The 22,567-nt window shown below is 34.5% G+C and overlaps 3 protein-coding genes across 4 annotated transcripts; 1 reads left to right on the top strand and 2 right to left on the bottom strand.

Annotated features, from left to right (window-relative positions):
* Nucleotides 1-1,049: 1,049 nt before the first annotated feature.
* LOC110784002 (pectinesterase inhibitor 11-like) lies at nt 1,050-1,634 on the bottom strand. Its single transcript, XM_021988414.2, has one exon. The coding sequence runs from the start codon at nt 1,632-1,634 to the stop codon at nt 1,050-1,052; it is 585 nt and encodes a 194-aa protein (XP_021844106.2).
* Nucleotides 1,635-3,275: 1,641 nt separating this feature from the next.
* On the bottom strand, nt 3,276-8,307 carry LOC110783945 (protein FLOWERING LOCUS D). 2 transcript variants are annotated; one of them, XM_021988339.2, is made up of 4 exons: nt 6,231-8,307; nt 4,527-5,288; nt 4,391-4,436; nt 3,276-4,309 (listed from the first exon to the last, which is right to left on the bottom strand). In XM_021988339.2, the coding sequence occupies exons 1-4, from the start codon at nt 8,029-8,031 to the stop codon at nt 3,985-3,987; spliced, it is 2,934 nt and encodes a 977-aa protein (XP_021844031.1). In that variant the 5' UTR covers nt 8,032-8,307; the 3' UTR covers nt 3,276-3,984. The 2 variants fall into 2 exon arrangements, with proteins under 2 accessions (XP_021844031.1, XP_021844030.1); XM_021988338.2 differs by having other exon boundaries at nt 4,391-4,439; nt 6,231-8,306.
* A 6,842-nt stretch (nt 8,308-15,149) lies between these two features.
* LOC110784001 (probable galacturan 1,4-alpha-galacturonidase SALK6) lies at nt 15,150-16,744 on the top strand. Its single transcript, XM_056834478.1, has 3 exons — nt 15,150-15,302; nt 15,525-15,848; nt 15,956-16,744. Exons 1-3 carry the CDS (start codon nt 15,150-15,152, stop codon nt 16,742-16,744), a joined length of 1,266 nt encoding a protein of 421 aa, XP_056690456.1.
* Nucleotides 16,745-22,567: the final 5,823 nt, after the last annotated feature.

The raw sequence follows: 22,567 nt of genomic DNA on the forward strand, positions 1-22,567 counted from the left end.
ACCCTCTTTTGACCCGCACCGACCCTGACCCGCCCCGCCCGATAACCAGGTCTATTCATCACCAAGCCCAACTGAAGAGCCTCATGAGTGTAACAATAGTCATGCATGCGTGGTCGTCACTAACTCCACTAAAGATAAGTCCAAACTCCAAAAGCCCAAGTGACCCATGTGGATAATCCGCGGATTTTTTCTGGGTTGCTTTAGTAACTTTTTGGACTGTGTATTATGGGCCAAGCCCTAAATAAACCATGTGGATAATTCGCCCCTGGTAGACATTACTCCGTACTTGTCAACACTCAACAACAACATTGTCTCACAAATGGACATTCATGCAACAAATTTGTGATTTTGAAATTATTTTTATTTTTGTACAAGTTTTCCAAAATTCCCATACAATAAATCTTACCTCAAGGCTCAAGGAACAGAAAATAAGGGTTTATTCGATGTCCACTATCCTTGTTCTGTTTTGTTGGTTAAACGTTTGAAAGTGATCTGATAATTTTAAATCAATCATACTTAGTACAATTATAATTAAGTTAATGATAGAGAGAGTTGGGATCTTACAAATAACCAACCCTTGCGACATACTTCTATATGTATAGACATATTATTACTATTACGTTCCTTAAAAAATAAAAGTTAATTTGTTACTTGTTCGTCTAAGTACTATGTATATCTTAAAAATATCAACTTTCATAATATTAGTTATATTATGTACATAAATATTCCCTCAAAGAAGGAAATTTATAAAATAACGACCGTCTCTAAATTAGTCGGTAAATTAACAACTGTTTTTTTTTTTGTTATACTGGTGGTAGAAAAATCGAAAGCTGTGAAAAAACAAATGCAATTAAATTAAATAACTTTAAAAAAGCGGTAATCACAATAAGAAAAGATCGAAATCAAACAATCTAGCTCCTTATCCTTACCATACCTTTATTAATAATCCTAATGATGGATGCAACATGTCTGCAATCCATGTTATTGATTTGAAACTAAATAAATAAATAAACTACTTATTAATAGGCCTGTCTAAAGTAATATTAGACTTAAAACGGCATGTGTTTAATGATATCAATAGCATTAGTAGCAAGTTCAGCAAGTGGTTCCATAATATCTTCAACTCTTGTAATCTGTGAGTCTGTAGCACTCGATGTCTGGAGATGATTCATGCAAGTATTCATAGCATTAAGTACTGAATTTACGCTGTTGGCCATACTTGCCCTCTTCGACACCTTGACAGCCCTACCTCCGCCGCCCAAGTGGGTGGTCAATTCATATGCATCCAACAAGTGTGTCACCGATGAAGCTATTGTAGTACCACATCTTTGAAGGGTCTTGACTTCGTTAGTCCATTCTTCAGGGTGTTCTGATAGGTTTATGAAACTACTTGACACAGATTGGACCTCCGATATTGTGGCCTGGATTGCAAAACGGGTTGCACTTTTGGGGTTACCACTTATATTGCTGGCTTTTGGGACGAGGGTATCTAAGCAAAGGGTGTCATATGAAGCGTCATTGCAGATTTTCTGGACGAAATCCATGGCCGAAGTGTCGGTTGCTAAGGAAACGGAACACATTGAGACGAACAAAAGTGTTGTGAAGGCTAAGAGAACGAACAATTGACGAGCCATTGTTATTTTTTGTTTTCTCAAAGGCCAACTCAATTGATCTCTTCTAGTTGGGTGAGAATAAAAGCTTGCATGAACCCACCATATATATACTAGTACGTGTAAGGAGTTTGAGAATTACTCAACCTATACTACTACGTATGTTAATGCATAAGATATTTTTTTAACGGAAAAAATAATATCGTTAATAATAAATTATATGACATCGCAAATTATACATAAGATAATTAATTAAGTAGATAAGTATTTTTCGTTGCTAGATAATATTATAACTTTGTTGGAGAGGAGTATTATGATTGTGCATTTGTGCAGTTATCGTTGTGCATCAAAACTCTTCCTTGGAATTAAGTTCTAATTAATTACAACTTTCTCTTCGAATTGATATCTACTATTTTGATGGGAATAATTGCTTGCATGAACCTAGTATATACAGTAGTACGTGTTAGGAATTTGAAAATTACTCAACTTAATACAAATCAATGTCCAAATAATACGAAAGATCGATACATTACACAAGATTAAACTAGTTATATAAGATAACTATTGTGCGTTGGCACGTTGCTAATGACAACTCTATTTAATTGAAAGGAGTTTTATTATTGTGCAGTTTTAATTGTGGATTAAAACTCTTATTTTAATTAAAAATAATGTCGAAATCTTATTTTTCTTTGGCCGAAACCATTAGATTTCGTACGTGACACTCTAATATTTGATTAATGTTTGATTTTGGAAAGAATTTTATTTTAGATTACTGTTTGATTTTGGATGAATTTTATTTTAGATTTATTTTTTAATTACTAGAGTGTTTGATTTTGGATGGAGTTCTATATATTAGTAATTAATTAAAATATTTATGTGACACCTAATTAATTATCTACGTGGCACCCAATTTTTTTATTCGAAAAATAAATTAGAAATCTTATTTTTATATTGGCCGAAACCATTAGATTTCCTACGTGGCGCTCTAATAATTCAGCAAACCTGTCTCTTTTATATATAAGCAGGGCGAATTCGCTCTATCCTGCCTAAGTATATGAGCAGTATTGATGTAATATGCTTTGAAGCTTTTGTAATCTTTTAATATTCTTTTAGTGTTTTGGCGTTTCTATTTGGGCTTGGCCACGTAGAGATAATCTAGTTTTGCGCTTATTTGTTTAATTCAAAAATAGGTTCTCAAAATAGTGGCAATTTATTATTTGGTCGAATAATTCAATTCGTAGGAGCACGGTATCCACCTATAATACCTAAAATACCCTTGATTTTATGTATTGTTTTAAAATGGTTGTCGTACAATATATTTTTTGAAGTTGAAGCACGAATTGAATCAAGTGAATTTATGTCCAAATTGTACTGCAAAAATTTACGTTCCGGTTTAGAATTTTGACACTGTTTATACTTAGAGAGAATCTTCTAAGTTCTTTCCATTATATAAGAACAAAATTATAAATCATGTGATGTCTTGTTTAATTCGTTGAAAAATATGTACTTTAAGAATATCAACAAAAAATTATCATTTTTCATTCACTGAGGTTACGAACCCGGAAGCGCTTGGCAAACTCGGCACAACCAGTCGTAGAAAGAAAAGATTTCTGGTAACTAATTGCAAGGCCAAGTCGACGAAAATATCATATTTAACAATGTAACTAAAGATGAAAAATGATATATACATGTAGAAACTATAACATCATTATGAAACGAAAAAATACACTAATACCTTTGACAAAGAATTAGAAGAAGAAAAAAAAAAGGCCTACAACATGTTCGGTGAAGATGTAAGAATTAGTTGAATTCCGGTCCTACAAAATAACCTCCGATTAAATGACCTACTCTACGGTGGGAAGCAGGGGAGCAATAGCAATTTAAAAATAATGTATCCATAATTAGAAATACTATACAACGACGACGTACGCCTTCCAGTGAATAGCGACCGACAACGGTAGTCTTTACCCACCTCCATCGAGCCACGCCACGACAAGGGTAATGTTTAGTGGGCTGCTGCCTGCTGATGAAGATACAGAGGTGAAGCTACTAGAAATAGAAGCTTCGTTCTAAATAATCAATTTTGAGAGAGCAAACACCTACTTTATTTCACTCCCATGTTAATGCATCTGAGTCGAGCTTCAGTTATTCTCAACAGGTTTTGACACATCCAAGCTCTTTGTCCAGCTGAATTTGCATGTACCAATGCACTTCAATACCCTCCCAGAAAATGAGATGGAAATTGAGATCCTGACCGAGGAATGAAGATGGGTTTTACCAGATCATGCAGCACCCCAATTCACTGAACAACATTTACACTAACAAGTCGATCTGCATGTGAAACAACAGATATATCCCCATATACCATGCATGATCATGAAAATTCAGAAGGCCCAATTTTGTCTTCTGGTACTTTGTCAAAGGACATATTCAGACTCCGCGAAGCAGTGATATTAGTCTCGGCATCCGTATTTGCATTAGTAGATGGCAACAAACCATTGTCACAATGTGTAGCTACAGAAGAAGTTGGCGCATCAGCACTTCCAGTTGCTTCGGATGACATTGGAGAGTTTTCACCTGCCACTACTTTAATAGGAGTGCTTAAGCCATTGCTGCCTTCCCCTTTAGAATGCGGCATTATACCATTATAATTTCCCCCAGTATTCGGAACACTGCCATTTCTGATTACTTTAGCTCTCCTGCAATGGGCAATTAATTAACCTTAGCAAAAGAGATGGGAATGAAGCTACATATATGGAAGAAAATCTTTCAACTAATACCTGATCATCCTTCGCTTTTCAGAAGCTCCTTTTGGTTTCAACATTTCTTCTAAAGAAAAACATAATATGTTAATGGATTCCGTCAAATGATAATAAAAATAAATAACTTGAATTGAAACTAGGCTAAAAAAGATACCTGATTTCACAGCTACGGTTGGTGAAGCAGTTTTGTGACTGCCCCTTTCTGCTTTAATAGAAGCAATAACAGCATCTGCTGTGGGTCCGAGACCCTTTCTTCCAACCAGCTTAATACCAAGTTTTTCAGATAGGTAATGTAACCTCATATCATCGCCACCTCTGACTTCTCTTAGCTCAAGTGCTTGTTGTCTTGATAGCAATGTGTAAACATGAATTTGTTGCTTCTCATTGAAATGTGACTGAAGCTGCTGGAAAAGCAATTTTTTTGAGTGCATCGTATCTGCTTTTGTACCCTCGTGGCTCTTCTTTCGAGGTTCAGTAAAAGTAACCCTTAGTATTACACTTGACTTGGGATCAGCATTGTCCTTTTCAAAAATAACAGAAAAGCTTCCAAATTCTAGATTAGGCTCTCTGAAAAGGTCGGCAAGAAGTGAGGCACAAGTATGAGCATTTTTTGAGGGACACCTTTCGATTTTAAAATTCAAAGCTCGTGCACTAGCATAATGTGCCATGTTGGCAGCTTCTCGAAGCCCGCTGAGAAAGGCTCCATGCATGGTTGCAGGATATCTCCTTGTTGTTGCCTCTCCGGCAAAAAATAGTCTACCATCTCCCACAGTTTCTGCTAGTATATCATAGTCATCTCCTGAAGCACCTACTGCCACATTAGAGTAAGAGCCTAGACAGAAGGGGTCACTGCCCCATCTAGTACAGACTGTTTGGATTGGTTCTGGGACGGTAATTCCTTGTGGTTCATAAATTCCTATAAGGCCATTTAGACAAAAGGACTCACAATCAGTGATGAGATGCACAACTGAGTACACTATGCAAAAATCAATCATCAACAGTGGTTTGCAAAATAAGTCCACTGCACAAAATCCTCATGTCAAATGAAGGCTGATGATGTCAAAACAAACACCTTGATAAATTTTCTGTTTCCCTAGTATATCAACTTATTCTAACTGACAATTTCTTCAAATTCCGCAAAGAAAATAATCAAGAGAAATATCAAAGATCAGCAACGCAAAATTTAAGACTCATCGGCAACACATATTTTAAGATGTTTGTCTAATGACAAAAAATGGCACTCTATCGTTCAGTTACTTACAAAAGCTTTTTTTTTTTTTTTGAGAGGCTGAAGAAATCTATTACAAGGTCACAAAAATGCAGTCCTAGAAATTTTCCCACCAACAGGCGAGGTGATTGCCATTTTGCATCAACAACAGAGAATGTGTTACTTGTTCCACTTCTTTGCTTTAAATTTGATTGGTATTCCCTTTTACAGATATAAACATAAATTAGTTGTATCTACAGGACCTATTCCATTTTTTTCACAGAAACTTATGCATAAAGGAAGTACTCCTTTTGAGGTGCGTAAAAGCTGAGATAATACGGGCTACTCTCAGTTCAAGGGTGCTTAGTCTTTTTAAAAATAATTGAACAAACAGCATCAGCTGCTTCACGGGACATAAATTATACTCCGTATCTAGAGACTGCAGAAAGGAAAGTGAGGGCCTTCTTTTATAAACAAGGAATACAGAATAACATAAACTATTGATAACAGATACAGTAACGTGGAAACAGAAGATTAAGAATGCATTCCCATCCAAAAGTTGTGTAGTCACACACCAAATGAGTGCTCGAGGCAGAACCCCTTGCTTCAAGTCATGAGTATTGTGGTAAGAAACTGAGAAGAAAATCATACCCCTGAGAATTTGAAGAACATGTGTTACAGCATCAGTAGGAGGCATCGACTCAAACTTGTATGCAGCTTCTCCGGCAACTAAAGCTAGTAAAAGAGGTCCCCCGGCAACAGTTGCATAGCTGTAGAAAAGAAAAAACTCTCCTCGGCGAAGAGGGTCATCAGATAGATGACCAAATGTATCAAGATCTGTGCCCCAAAAGACATGGGGGAAAAGCATGGCAACTTTGTTCAAACACCCAAAACCCAATCTCTTTATTCCATCAAGCTTCTTCTGAGGTAACTCAGGTATAAACTTAATGGAGCCAGATTTCAGAACTCCCAACGGGACGGTGCACAGAACCATTTCACCTTCAAAAACTTGATTTCCAGCAGCGACCTGAACCCCATCACTACCATAGCGAATCGAAGTAACTGTTTTTTCATACATGATTGGTACGTTTTCTGTCAGAGCCTGCACCAATCTTCCATTTCCACCAGACAAAAAACAATGATCCCCACCCATATCATAAGGGTCATCTTGGTCCCAGAATGCAAGAGAGAGCTTTGTAAGCAAACCAGCATTTGCATATTCCAAATTAGCAAAGTGCCAATTAAACAAATTCTTCTCCTCGTCAGTCACTGTAGCCCCACACCCTTGACTAAAGGTCTCCAATGCAGCCCCTAAAGAAACATCCTGTGAGACCTCCCCCATCAACTGCCGCAGGCGACTTGCTTTATCTAGAAGCTTATTAAAAGCATTTTCCACCTTAGAATCTAAGATAGGGTCAACTGGTGATCCATCAACCCGATAAATAGGGCACTTATCCCTTATCTTATGAAGGGGATAAGACAATTGCCGGGCCAAAATCCCGAGTGGATTGCCAAGGGTACCCGTCAAAACACTCCCACCTAAATCTGCAGCAGCAATCTTGTTTAACCCCTCCATCTTCTTCGTATAAACCCTTCCTCCAGCACGCTTCCGACCCTCCAAAACAGTCACTTTGAACCCAAAACGCATTAACTGCCTGGCAGCCGACAATCCAGCCAACCCTGCCCCAATAACAATAACACTCCCCTTAGTAGGATCCATTGGAAACCTTTCCTTAATAGCTGATGCAACCCCGAAATTAACATACCCATGAGACACCAAGAAATCATATGCCGTATCTAAAAGCCAGTGACAATGCTTTGGTATAACATCAAGAAACATCTCCTTGGCAACCCAATTCGACACATTCTCTCTCCATTTCGTAATTATATGGTTCCTAATCAAAATATAATTAACCTGTTCAATCCCCCCAACTACAGGCAATACACCCGCATCAATCTCCTCATCAGTCACAGAATCAGCAGGAAACCCAGCCGTAAGCGCAGTCAGCGCCTCGGCCGTAGCTTCCCTATTAATCACAATAATATCCTCGGACAAATCCACCAAACTAGGGTTCAATTGCAAATTGGATTTCCCAAATTGAGCTCTACCACTAACAGAATTACTACTAGAATCAACAGAATTGCCATAAATCTGAGGAATTGAAAATACCTGTCTGTAAGAAGGAATTGAGGAGATATTGCTCCGAGGCCTCCCACGACGTCGTTTTCGGGGGATGGTAAGAGTGAGAAGATCTCCGGAGGTGCTAGGATCAGAATAGCTGACATTGAAGCTCGAAAATGATTGAGAATCAAGATTTGGTTGTTCAATTGGATTATCAGAGTTTAAACCTAAAATTTGATTGGAATTAGGGTTAGGGTTAGAGACGTAACGGTCGAATTCGAGGAGGCTATCGTCGAGAGAAGAGTAGAAAGAGTAGTTGTTTTCCGCCATTTTGGCTCGATTTTGAATGTGATAATGAGGGAGAAAAGTTCTAATTTCCCGAGTTCTTCCAGAAATCAACAATGGCGAGTGGAGATAGAAAATTGAGGGAGATGATCTTGTTTATTCGGGATTTCTGCGCGCCACCTGCTTCAATCTTTCTGAGTTTATGAACAGCTCTTGGGAAAAAGGAGGATAAAGGGACAATTTTACCATAGACACTACACTTTGAAGAGGGTGTAAATGAGCAGAGCTTCCCGTAGACCGTAGTCGTAAAGTGGTGAATAAACTTTGTTTAAGTTACAGTATTGACTAAACATATAAAAGCTCAATTGCCAAAAAAAAACGTATAAAAGCTCGTTCAATCTAATCTAATGGGGAAGTATATATAAATGAGACATATTTGCTGAAATATTAGAGCGCCACCTACGATTACTATTGATTTCGACCAATGAAAAATAAGATTTTTAATTTATTTTAGAAATTAAATAAATCAAGTGCCACATAGATAATTAATTAGGTGTCACGTAGATATTTTAATTAATTAATTACTAATATATACAACTCCATCCAAAATCAAACACTTTAATAATTAAAAAATAAATCTAAAATAAAATTCATCCAAAATCAAACACTAATCTAAAATAAAATTCATCCAAAATCAAACACTAATCTAAAATAAAATTCAATATAAAATCAAACACTAATCCAATATTAGAGCGCCACGCAGGAAATCTAATGCTTTCGGCCAATGAAAAATAATATTTTCAAATTATTTTTGAATTAAAAGAGTCGAGTGCCATGTAGATAAATAATTAGGCGCCACGTAGATATTTTATTAATTAATTATTAATATTACGCATATACAATTTCATCCAAAATCAAACACTCTAAAAATTAAAAAATAAATCTAAAATGAAATTCAATCCAAAATAAAATAAATCTAATCTAATATATGAATATAATAGTTGGTATATATAAAAGTTTTATTTTAACTTAACAATTTATTAGAATCCGTGCATCGCATGGGCTAAAATATACGGAGTAACGTAGTATATAGGGGAGTTTTTTGGAGAGATTTTGGAGTGTCACATAGGATGGTCATGTCATTAAGTGTAATTTCAAATAAATATTAGATAAAGTAAAAATGGAAAAAAAAAAAAAAAAACTTTGAAATAGTTTGTAATCCGTCTACAAATCTGAGTCCAACAAACAAAAAGATAAAATTTTGTAAAATGACAAAAAGATAAATTTTGTAAAATAAACAAAAGATATTAAAATTTCAGATTTTAATATACTTTTTTTTTTTGGTTGATGATCTATATATAAACCAATGTCATTAATTGTCAAATGTTAATCATAGTTCCCACAACTATATGTTTATTCGGTTTTCTTTGGTTTTTCTTCCTATATTTTTCCTTTTATTTTTAATTTTAATACTTTATCTTTTGTTGAATGAATTTGTTTTGTTCAAAGTAAGTTGAGTTCATATTACATTTATTTGTCCGTAGTTAATGATTATTGTTCATTGTGTAGATATTGTGTTTGTTGATTGTGAGTCGTGGCTAGAGACTCAAATCGGGAGGTGATATTTGCTAAGCATCCAGAAAAATGTGTAGCCTGCTGCAACCAATTAATTATGATTACTTTCTTAACAAGTTTAAAATTTTAGTACTAAGTATTTTGTTCATTCCCTATTAATTAATTATGTATATGATAGTTCTCCATATAAGCAGGGTTTAAAATCGTAAGAAATTATCATACTCTAGGTTTACTACGTAGTATTTAGTATGTGTAAATATTTCAATTATTAAACACATATAGTGTTGTTTACCATCAAGACTTAATTTATATGAGTAGTCTTTTAAATTTTACAGGTTTCAACCTTTAGAACTCAACTCAACAAAAATATTCTATATTTTTTTTAATGGAATCCTATAAAATTGTCAAATGTTATACTTATGTACAACAATATTTTTTTTTAATGAAATCCTATAAAATTATTAAATATTATACTTATGTACAACAATTTCTAGGTATGATTAATTTTCTATTTATCTTTTGCATCAAAAATTTGGTATCATCCAATTACAAAAATTATAGGATAAAAGTTTCACGAAATGTGTGACGTATTTAATTTGTTTTTTTTTGTTGTAGTTGTTGAAGAAGGGAGGCAAACACATTTATGGTTAAGCAGTTGACATCAAAGATAAATATCCCCGTCCCGGCCTCCCTCTCAATGAAAAATTTCAAAGATTAACATAAAAAATGCAAAAATATAAAGATTGAATCATGTTGTAAATTTAATTAGATGTCTAGCTAAGTCGTCTATATCCTGTTACGCGGAGTATTTATTGTTGTTAAATATATAAAAGAAACAATCATTATCAGTATCATTTGAAAAGCATATTTTCTAAATACAAACCTTATGTTCGAATAATATTGGGTTTCAGACCAGCCAATAAAAAAAATTAGTCTGTAATAGTAAAACACACAAAATAATAATTAAATTAACTCGTGTAGTGCCTTCACGTAAGAATATCCAGTCACAAAATCATTATTAATATATTTTAAATTAATTAAAAAAGATAAAATGAGTTCATGATCACATATAACAAATACCTTTAATTGAAAGATAAACTTAGTGTCTCATGATTTATCATATCTAAACAAACAAAAATAAACTTGGCTATTATTATATTAAAGTAAACATAAAAAGAAAATTTCAAGAAGAATTCAATTAGGACTGAACTACATAGTAGTATGCTTCATATATATAGTTAGGCCATGCATAGAAATCAAATTAGTTAGGATCCCTGCCAAACGACATAATATACACGGGGTGTATATGCAGATTAGTGAGGATCAATTTCTTCAACATTTGCTTTTATGAATATTATGACATTGAGTGCTAAAGCTAAAGTTATAAGAATTATAGATAATACGTTGTTTGATGAAAATCCGAAGATATCATATTTAGTAATTCGGATATTTTTTTAATAAAAACTCGTGCATCGCACGGGCTTCAAAACTAGTATATATATATATATATATATATATATATATATATATATATATATATATATATATATATATATATATATATATATAAAGGGAGGTTTTTTCAAGAGATTTCGGAGCGCCATATAAGACTTCCATGTCATCAGTTATAATTAACTAATTTCAGATTTATTAAAAGAGTAGATAAAAAAAGTTACACTAGAATTGCACAAGGATTTTCAATTTTTTGCGGATGAAAAGGAATATTCAAAAAGATATATTTTATCCCATTTTTGTGATAATATCTAAAATTTCATACCACTATTGTAATACCCCAAAATTTTTAAACTTGATTTATTAAAATTAAAAATATTTATTAGCTTGATTTCGTTTTAAATAATTACGAATAAACGAATTTCGTTATTTTAATCGTTTTTACGATTTATTTTAAACGAAAATTTATTTATTTTTCGTTAACGATATTTTATAAAGGATTAATCTAATCTTTGTCAAGTGGAACTCATTGAGAAGCTACAATTTTAAAATAATAGTTGACATAGCACACCAGGAATTCTGAACTTAAAAAACGCTTCTCTCTCTAAAAGGTTTTCTCTCCCTTCTCTCTAAAAAAAACACCAAAACCCTAGATCTTCTTTGGCTTGTCGGCGGCCTGATTTTGCCGTCCAGTTCGGGTTGCCGGCTAGCTTCTCTATTCATAGCTTAGGGTCTGCATCGTCGTAGTACGGTTGTTTCTCTCGGTGGAGAAGTCGAAAGAGGAGCCAAGCATCGCTTCTACCTTCTCTTAGTTCGTCGCCCCTTCTCGCCGAGTTCTAGTTCGTGTCACCGGAGTATGAGCGAGAGGATTAATCGGATCTGAATTTCTTCAACCTTGGGTGACCTAATTCCAAAGCTATCCCGAGCGCCGCCGCCGTTAAACACGCCGGTAAAGGTAAAGTTAGGGTTAGAGTTTCTAATTTGGATTAGGTAGTGTTAGCTTAGGGTTGTTGGGTCTGATTTCTTGCGGGGTTTTAGTGTTTTAATGGTATTCCTAGTTGTTGTTGTCTTGCGGTTTCGGTAACCCCGATCTTGACGGTTGGTAAAGACTAGAGGTCTGGTTTTTAGGGGTTTTGGCTATTTTCATCGGTGCTTTCCTAGTTGCCGTTGTTCTTGCGGTTTCGGTAACCCCGATCTTGACGATAAAGGTGTAGACTAGGTTAGGGTTTCTGTGTTGGTGTAGTATAGCCAAATTCGTTGTCCCTTCAGACTTTGTGTGCCAAGGTTTTGTCCCGCTATCGTTCTCCTCGTTGGTGTCAGGTTGTTGTGTGGTTTATTTAGTTTTTTTTTGTGTGGTTTCCTTCAAATGTTCGGGGTTTGCAGTAGTTTCTCTTTTAATGTGGTCACTTGTTGTTTAATTGGACTTCCAATGTGGGGTTGTCCATATTGGTTTGTTGTTGAGTTGGAATTAGTTATTTGGTATGGAGAGATGTTGTTAATTGGTATCCTTCCTTCTTCTCAAGAATGGTGTTTGGATGTTGGAGGAGGTGTGTTGTGTGTTAAGGAGGAATCAATTTTCCTTGTTTGTGGTCTTGGAGGTAAAGTTTTGAGTTTCATGTCAGGGATAGGAGGTTTATGTGGGAGGGGGTTTTGGTGTCCATGGATTTTGGTTGCTAGTTGGTCTTTAAGGTTAACTTATGTTGATTCTCAATTTAGGTTAGTGATTATAATGTTTCTCATCACTTTCAAAAAATCTTATTTGAACGCTGCTCTCCTTTCGGAGGTTCATAGTATGCTCCCCGAATCACTTATAGTGATTCATGAGGCTTGTGAGCAATTCACAAGTCATATGCAACCAATTCAAGTCATTACTTCTCTTCCTTTCCTTTCTTGGCTATCCAAGTTTCACAGGTGTTCAAAGGAATCTCTCAAGGTTTACCAATCCAGCTACGACTCAATTTCAAATAAGGAAAACAGAAGCGGAATTGGCTTTGGCACGCTATGCATAATACGGCGTTGCAAACAAAGTCACGACAACGACCACGAGGCTACAAGCGAAGAACATGCTACCCTTATGTCTTTTAGAAGTTTGTTGTTAGTGTTTTGTGTAACCCTGATAGTTTGTAGTTGTAGTTTGTAATAGTTTGTTTTATTTATGCAAATTAAGCCAATGTCAAAAAAAAAATAAAAAAAAAATAATAGCCTCAATTGGCCGATTAAGGTCCTAGTATAAAAACTTTGATTTTTGGCCTTTAAAAACATTAAAATCAACACATTAAAGCTTTAGATTAAATATGAAAATTAAGTTTGATTTCCTTAATTTGAATCATAATCAAATTAATTACGGAAATCAATCATTTATTAAAGTAGGATTAAAACCCTAGTATTAAATAATCATAAAAATCACTTTAGCACATCAAAAATTGACACTTTATTAATTTATTAAATCTGAAAATAATAACACTTTTAATTAAAATCATCCTCATGAATTTTAACACGTAAAACATCACAATACGGTGTTCATAATCGTTCCCAACAGTTTCATTAATCAAAACCAATAATAATAATATAATTTTAAAATACATAATTGAAATAGAATAGGCAAGGAAGAAGAGAATTATACCAAACCGGCCTATAGAAAGGTACAATCAAGAATTTGATGTGATTGGGCGCAAAAGAATTAATCGGAACACAAACAACAACACACACAACACATGCACGAGTGCGTGTGTTGTGCGCGGCAGCAAGGCAAGCAGCAGCAGGGCGGGGTTTCGGCTCGGCGCAACATGCACGAGGGAAGAGAGAAAGAGATGCGAGTGTGAGGGTGAGGTGCAGCACTCGACAACAACAACACGCAGCAACAACACTCGGCTGTGCTGATGTGCGACGAGAGAGGGACGAAGGGGTGCGAGAGGCACGAGAGAAAAAGAGAGAGATTTTTTAATTTTTGTGAGGGGATCAAGTGAAGGGAGGGGTCTTATTTATAGGTTTCTAGTCCCTAATGGGCTTAGGTTAGGGTTTTGCATTGGGCTTTGCAATTGGGTTAAAGTTAGAATTAAATACTTAAAAGCTTTGTTGGGTTCACCAGCTGAATTGGACTGGGCTCGGAATTTAATTAAAATAGTTTTGAAATACTACCCAATAAATTCCCGACTTAAATAATAAAATAATAAATTCATTTAATTTTAATTCGGAATTAAATAAAAATAATCAATATTTTATTTAATTAAAAACCACACTTAAATGCATATTAAATTCAATTTAAATTCTAAAATTCGTAAAAATACTTTATAAGTACATTAAAATATATTTATAAATTCAGAAAAATACGAGGTATTACAGTGATGAAGCGGGGTTAATTTTATTTTTCACCAGCTAGGCGGGGATTAGGACAATGATGAGTATCATACTTATCTTGGTGACAGACATGGGGACGAGAAATTAAAGCAGGCACATGGGCCCAGAGACCAGCCCCACCCCGCTTCGAAGTTATCTCTAGCTGAATAAGGTATATGGTGGAGGTATGTGTTAAATGATAGGATAATGATGTAAATGGTAGAGGAGTATTAAATGGGTATGACTGTCGAAGTAAATAGTGTATGAGAATAAATTTATGTTTAACATGCATGGGTTATGAAAGGGGAAGAACTTAAATTTATCTATTTACTCTTATTTTATATTTTTTAATTTGTTAAATATAAGACACAGAATGGGGCAGTAACAAATCTATCCATCATTAGTCTTAATAAGAAGATTATCTATAAGCTTTATTTTTGTGACAATTGTCTACAACTATAGTTTAGTAAAAAGTTAATATTTATATAAAAAATCGTGCATGGCACGGGTGTAATACTAGATCGCACGGGTACTCTCCATGGACCGATTGATAGCATCGCACGGATACTATAGTAAATGATGGATGTAAAATTGCAAATGACTTTATGTTTGATATTGCAAATAGATTAATATCTTAATATAGATTATGGTTAACTTCTGTTTTACATCCAGTGATATACTCCTTATTTAGAAAATTAAATAAATTATCCCCTAATTTTATGCTTTCCTGGATCATTATATATTAATCGCATTTTTTTAACAAAGAAATGCACATAAAACTATTTATAACTAAGAAGAAAATGGCTGCTAAATCAAATTACACTTGTACATTGTTTTTCCTTACATTTTATTTGCTCATCCTAGGAATAAAAAGTGTGCTCGTTCCTGTGGGTGATACCATTGTATTTGACATAACCAAGAATGGAGCTAAGCCTAATACTGATGTTGCAAAGGTAATGGAATACTCGAAAAATTCGATGTAAAATCATAAGAGAAGCTAGTTTCTATATTTGAAACTAAAGGGTTTAATGGATGGCTTTTATTGAGAAATGAGGCGACATTTTCCATCACATAACATGATGCAGTCTAATACTATAATTTGAAAAAATTACTTACGTATAGAATCTATTAACTCCATTTTTAATTGATAGTATTTGGTTTGTTGATCGTTTTAGGATTTTATGCGCGCGTGGACTGATGCATGTGCATCAAAAAAAAGAAGCAAGGTGTTAGTTCCTAAAGGACAATACTTTCTAGGTCCTATTACGCTTAAAGGTCCATGCCAGACACAAACTATAATAGAAATTTTAGGCAATTTTAAGGCCTCTCCAAAATTGGAATCATTTAAGGGGGAGGATGCATGGTTTGAGATAGATAACGTCGATAGTCTAACAATCACAGCTCCAAAAGGAGCAGGTGTGTTTGATGGCCAAGGACAAGAAGGTTGGAAAAGTAACCATTGCGTAAAGAATGACAACAGCTGCCACTCCCTTCCTCATGTAAGCCCAATTTAGATCATGGAAATATATTTGGCATGAGAATGTTAGGATGTCAATATTGTTTGCAAAATGATACAATGACTAATTTTTTATGCTTTGTATTACAGAACTTTAGGTTCAACTCGCTAACGAATTCTAAAATTAGTGGCATAACTTCACTAAACAGCAAGTTGTTTCACATGACCCTCCAAGGGTGTAAGAACGTGGAAATGACTTACATGACTATAATTGCCCCAGGAGATAGCCCTAACACAGACGGCATTCACATTGGACGTTCAAGTGACATTACCATTAGAGGAGCCAAGATTGCAACTGGAGATGATTGTATCTCCTTCGGTGATGGGTCCAAGAACATGCTTGTTGAGCATGTCACTTGTGGTCCTGGCCACGGCATTAGCGTGGGGAGTCTAGGTAGATACCCCAATGAGGAGCCAGTGTCAAATATCACTGTAAGAGATTGTACATTCAAGAACACTATGAACGGTGTTCGAGTTAAAACATGGCCCGACTCTTATGTATCTTCTGCCACTTTGCTGCATTTTGAGGGTATCACTATCCAAAATGTTACATTTCCTGTCATTGTTGATCAAGAATATTGCCCCCAAAATCATTGCAACAAAAAGACCCCGTCCAAAGTTAAGATTGCTTACATTCGGTTCAAGAACGTGAAGGGAATATCAGGTACCAAGGACGCTGTGCAGCTGATTTGCAGCAGCGGCGCGCCCTGTGACAAAGTGGAACTCAGTGAAATAGACTTGACATACAATGGAAAAGATGGTCCCGCGGTTTCAACGTGTAAATTTGTTAAGCCTATTCTTACTGGAAAACAGAACCCAAGAGCTTGTGATGCACCTGCTATCCCAATTGTTGAAGCAACTGAAGCAGACTCAGAATAATCTGTATATATTTATCTATTTCATGTGAATATAAAGCTACCAAATTTGATCGTGTCACTTTAAAATCATGCCCCTTTTCCCTAACTATCAATATGAAATAATTTTTTTGAGGAGAAAACTTCACAATAACCATCTGATTTACCATTTAAGAACAGACTCGTAATGGAGTTAGTTGGAGTGTGAACCGGTCCAAAACCGGTCTAATCCAAACCAAAAACTAAAATGGACCGGAACTGAAATCCTAGAAATTCTTGGTGCAGAGATCGGTCCCTGGGCGATTTTGGACCGGCTAGACTTGAATAGTTATTACTTCGTATTTAGGAAATGCCAAATTGGTAATTCTTCAAAAAAAAAATATAACTTTGTCCTTCACATTTACCAAGACTACTCCCTTGGTACCTTTTGAAACCATGTGCCACAAATGTTTTGACACCAGATCCGTGCGGCACACATTTGCCTTTTTTGGCGCAAGGATGCAAGCCTTGTGCGTAATGATGTCTTGGGGATCGTAGAGGCACGAGCAAGCGTTTGATTAAAAAGGGGAACTCTTGCCTAGTGGCGACAAGAGCGAGGAACCAATTCCGTAGTAATGCAGTACTCCCTGCTATATATTTATCCCCTTTATATTTTTTTATTCCAACTCGATCATGCATCTAAAATTATAACTGACTCACCCCTTTTGTTTATTTTCTTATCAGATGTGGTTGGTGTGGTTGTGAACGAAGTCGGAGACTCAATCAAAATATAAGACAAATGGTACATACAATTTTATTTTATTTTAATAGTATTAATAATAATTAATAATAATAATAAAATAATAATAATAATAATAATAATAATAATAATGATAATATGTTTAATTGAATTATAAAATATGTTCATGGGACAACGCATCCAAATCAAGTTTTGGAACGATTGCTTTGTTGAGTACTCAAAACAAAAAGACTTAATTAGTGACTCTACTAAGCCTTTTTTTTATAGTCGTTACTTCTACCATGTTCAAATAATTTAATGGTAAGTATTATACTTATAATATTAAACACTACAATAGCTCTTATCATTGCTTGATAACTTTCTCCTTTACTTTTATTGTAATCCCCCGTAAATTTATACATTTTATTTATATATTTTAACGTATAGTTATTTATATTTTAATAGAATTTACGAATTTTAATAAGAAATATATAATTAACGTGTATTTATTTTAGTTAATTACATTTTTAATATTTTAACGATTTATGAAATTTAAAAATAATTTTAGAATTTTATTTTGAAAAGAATTTGAATTACAAAAACACTTTGAATTTGGAAAGCAATAATAATCGGTTTGATTTCAAGCATTAAAACCCAATCTAATCCTAGCCCAAGTAGTAAAGCCCAAGTAAATAAACCCCAAACCCCAAAGTTACTCACAATTATTCTCTCTCCTCTCAACCCACAAACCCACAAACAAAATCACGTAAATTGTTTTGCTCTCCTCTATTCACGTGAATGGTTGCTCTCCTTCATTGCTTCAGCCGCCACCTCCGTCGAGCAACCACCACACGATCGCCGGTGTTTTGGCTTCCCTCCACCGTCCGGTAAACTCTTCCCTCCTCCTATTCCTTTTCGTTTCTTCCCTTTCTCCCCTCGTTCTTTCCCTCCTCCTTAACTGTGATGTTTGTTTGCCGCACAACACCACCGCTTGCAGCCAACCTCCACCGAGTACCGCCATCCATACTCCACCGGCGACGCTTCCTTCAACCGCCGTCGTCCCTGCAGACAGCCGCCAAGCCGGTTCTCTTTCTCTCCTTCCTCTTCGTGTTCCTTCGTGCATTGCTTCCCCTTCCCACGTTGCTGCATACGTACTGACTTCCAGCCACCACCACCAGCGCGTGCCTCCAGCCGCCGATGACGCTGCTGCGGCGCCGCCCTGCCACCGACCAGCATTCCTCCTTCTCTCTCTTTTGGTTATTTCTTTAAAACCCTAAACTTTTGATTTTTTTTTAGTTATTTAATTAATGTTTTTCATGATTTAAATTTATGGTTTTAATTATGTAAATATAGAAATCAGATTATCTGTTTTGCATAATGAAATTTATTAATTTTCAGACTATATAATTAATTTAAAATAAGAATTTTAATTATTAAAGCATGAATTTTCAAGGTTTTTATGATTGTAAATCATGGTAGGTTGAGTATAAATTATTAAATTTGTTGTTTTGAGATACTAGGAACGTAGATTGACCTTGGTGAAGCTTTTAAATGAATTTATATTGCTGAAAATTTAAAGTACGATGTTTGCAAAAAAGTTTTCAACGAATTTCAATCACTAATTCAATAATTATGATGCTAGGGAATCAAATGTTTAAGTTTTGATATTGGGGAAGGTTCTAAATATGTTTAGGATGTAGTTAGAATGTGCTATTATAGCTGTGAACGATTAGAAGTTGATTTGGAATCCTTGTTGGTTGTTTTTAGGTGGAGAATTCTCTGTAGGCGACTTTTGAATTATTAAAGTGGTCTTGCAGTTATTTACACAAGGTACGTACATACCTGTGTGCTTGGAATGTGTGTTATCTGTTGAAACCAAGTTGAAAGTTGTTGATGGACTTGATTATGTTGGAATTTCATGTTTAATATTGTTGGATGGACATGTTGAACATATATATTTCGTTATGAGGATTATAACATGTTAGTAGATGATTGATGCAAACATGTTTGATTGGGAACACTAGATTACTTTATATATATTGATTCAGATTGATTGATTGTTGTTCCCTTTTAGTTTTTCACTACTTTATGAGGGCCGAGGACCTTATTTAGTAAGTTGAAACCTTATACCCATATAGAGGGGTTGATCAGTATTAAAGGAAAGGTTGGATTTAATTGGAATGAGCCTTGTTTGATACCTTTGTGATCACTTACTTAATTCCAAGATAAAAACAGTTGTGAATAAATGTGGATTGTATGCCTTATATGATTGTTGAGTCATAACAGATATTCAATTTGTAAATCATGTAAAGTGAAACTGAGTAGCAATAGCTTTAGACTGTGCACGTCTAAAGTGACGGACAAACAGGAGTTGGGGTTCATGGTGGTAGCCCATGGCCTTTAATTCGGACCGGATTGATCACCGTGTCCTATTTTTATTCAAACGTTTCTCGATATCGCAGGTCACTGAGGTTACGGAGTCGCGCCCGTACCTCGTCTTCCTTAGTGAAGCCTCTAGCTAGGAAACTCGGTTCATTGTCTATTTCAACTAAAATAATATTATTGTTATAAGTCTAGCCTAGCCTAGTCAAGTATAGTCGTCAAATTATCATGTTTGTCTGCCCTTATTTATGTTCATTAGTATCATGTTAGGATGGTTCGTTTAATAGTATCATGTTAGGATTATTATTGTTTTAGTATGTAGTACTCAGCTTTGCTGATTACGTGCTTTGTTTGTGCGTGTTGATCATGGCTATGCCTTATTGATCCTGTGATGACCCAACTTTGGTGAGCAATCTCTAAGGATCAATAAGCGTTGCCCATCTACAGGTTTGAAGATGATGCATCATTGGGATCGGGATTAGAGAGCTTGTAGTTATATTTGTTTTATTAAGTGATTTGGTTTGTTAACTTAGATTTGAAAGTTGTCGTACTATTCGTATTTCCTTATTTCCGTTAATTGGTTTTGGACTTAATATGTAATCGATTATTTATGAACCTAAAAGTTAGTTTTATGTTTTCCGCTGCAAAATTCTGAATAAGCCGTACGTTTTCACACGGGCGATAATGCCTTGATAATTCTCTATAGTTATATTTATAAAAGGGTTGTTTTAGAAAAAGGGAATTGTCGGGGTGTTACATTTATGGTATAGGTAAACTTAATCTATGTACTTCTTCGTCAACTAATATATATATATATAAATCTTGAAGTCTCTGATGTTGTTGAGTTGAAAGCTATATTAAGGTATGCAGATAGTATTATTTTGGATGTATAAAAGTTTGCTTTCAAATCAAATAATCTTGACCCATGTCCTTCGTCGTTGTTGCAGTGAAAAGTTAGAGAATACTACTATTGGGAAGCTTGACATACAACATACCACCATGAATGCAGAAGATATTATTTCAAAGAAAATTCATATTTCAACTCTTATTTATCATGTTCAAAAAACCGTTGAAAATGTAAGATTAAATGCACTATAATATATCAATAATTCGAAAAGTTACATAAATAGGCTTAAATAACCCGATCACTAATTAATTAGCCTTCTTTATATATAAGATCTATAAGCAGTATTTCGTATACATAATTAATTAATTATTTATTCTAATTTCTTGAGTGTAAGATCGATGTAAAATTGGCACATGAGATATGTTCAGATGAGTAATTACTATTATGCTGCAAATGTGATATTCCATATACAATTTCATATACAATTTCAAATCGCTGGGATGAATCAGGAAGAAAATAGAACTCTTACGTTAACTACTCTCTTTACATTTTGTTGCCATTTTGCATGTGGACCCAACTTCATATATTAACTAAATCTTAATTATTAATTTTTGGCATATACATGACTTAATCTTCTATTGCAAGGCTAAAGTGATTGAAATTTTCGGTGAAAATAGTTGGTATTATATCTCATGTCCAGGGTGTAAAAGACGCATAACACCAAGAAAAACAGATTTCTGGTGCATATCTTGTGAGAAACAAACCGAAAGGCCAATTCCATGGTTCGTATCATTTAAATTCAATGTTCTCAACAAGTAATTATCATATACTCCTTTTTTTACAAACATTTATATTTTTTTTCTTAGGTACCATTTGGAGTTTGGTGTTCTTGATCATAGTGGATCTAGAATATTTGTGATTTTTGATGAAGAAGCTAAGAAACTTATTGGACAAGATGCAAGTACTCTTTTTGAGGCACATATTTATGAAAAGGTTTTTCAAATAGATCCTTTTTTGTTTTCTTCTTAACAATGTCTTTCAAATGCTTTTATAACTTAGCACTAATTAATCTTTGCAGGCTACTAGCACCAATGATGGTAGCGACAACGATGATGCAGAAATTCCGAAAATCATTGAAAATAATATAGGGAGAGAATTGATATTCAAAGTTAAAATCACTGCTTATAACCGTAAAATAAAAAGACAAATTTGTACTGTGATAAAAATTATCGATCCAACTTTAATTGAGGTAATTATTAAATGTTCAATAGTTTGTAATCATTTAATATTTTCAAATAAAAAATATATTTAAATACATGTGCCTGTTTTATTTTGACCATTAATGGGATTTTATCACCTAAAATCACTATATTACTTGAAGGACAATGATAAGGCAACAAAGGACAAGGAAATGGAAGACAATTAACCTTTCTAAGGATGATAGTGCTTATAAGGGGGATACCAATGATTCGTCCAACAACGCATCAAAAAAGTCAAAGGTATATAATATTCACAAAGATTTCTTACTTATTAATAAATACTTATAAATATATTTATACTTTTACTCATTCATCCTTAAATTAAGAATCAATGTATTAATCTTTTGGTTTTACCCTTTGTATATATGCAACAAAGGACGAGAAAGTTGTAGACAACAAAAAACGTCCTCATGATGAAAGTGATACTAAGGAAGATAACAATGATTCCCCAATGATACAATAAAAAAAGGCAAAGGTAAACAATATTAACAAACATTCGTCAATTTTTATTAATAGTTATTTAAATTAAAAATCAATGTACTAATCTATATGTTCCACCATTTATATATGCAGGCTTAACTCCATGACAAGGGGTTCTCTCAAATCTCCAGACTTCGATAGGTATACCAGCGGGCTCTACGC

This window comes from Spinacia oleracea, chromosome 1, assembly GCF_020520425.1.
Source record: "Spinacia oleracea cultivar Varoflay chromosome 1, BTI_SOV_V1, whole genome shotgun sequence".
Taxonomy (NCBI): domain Eukaryota; kingdom Viridiplantae; phylum Streptophyta; class Magnoliopsida; order Caryophyllales; family Amaranthaceae; genus Spinacia; species Spinacia oleracea.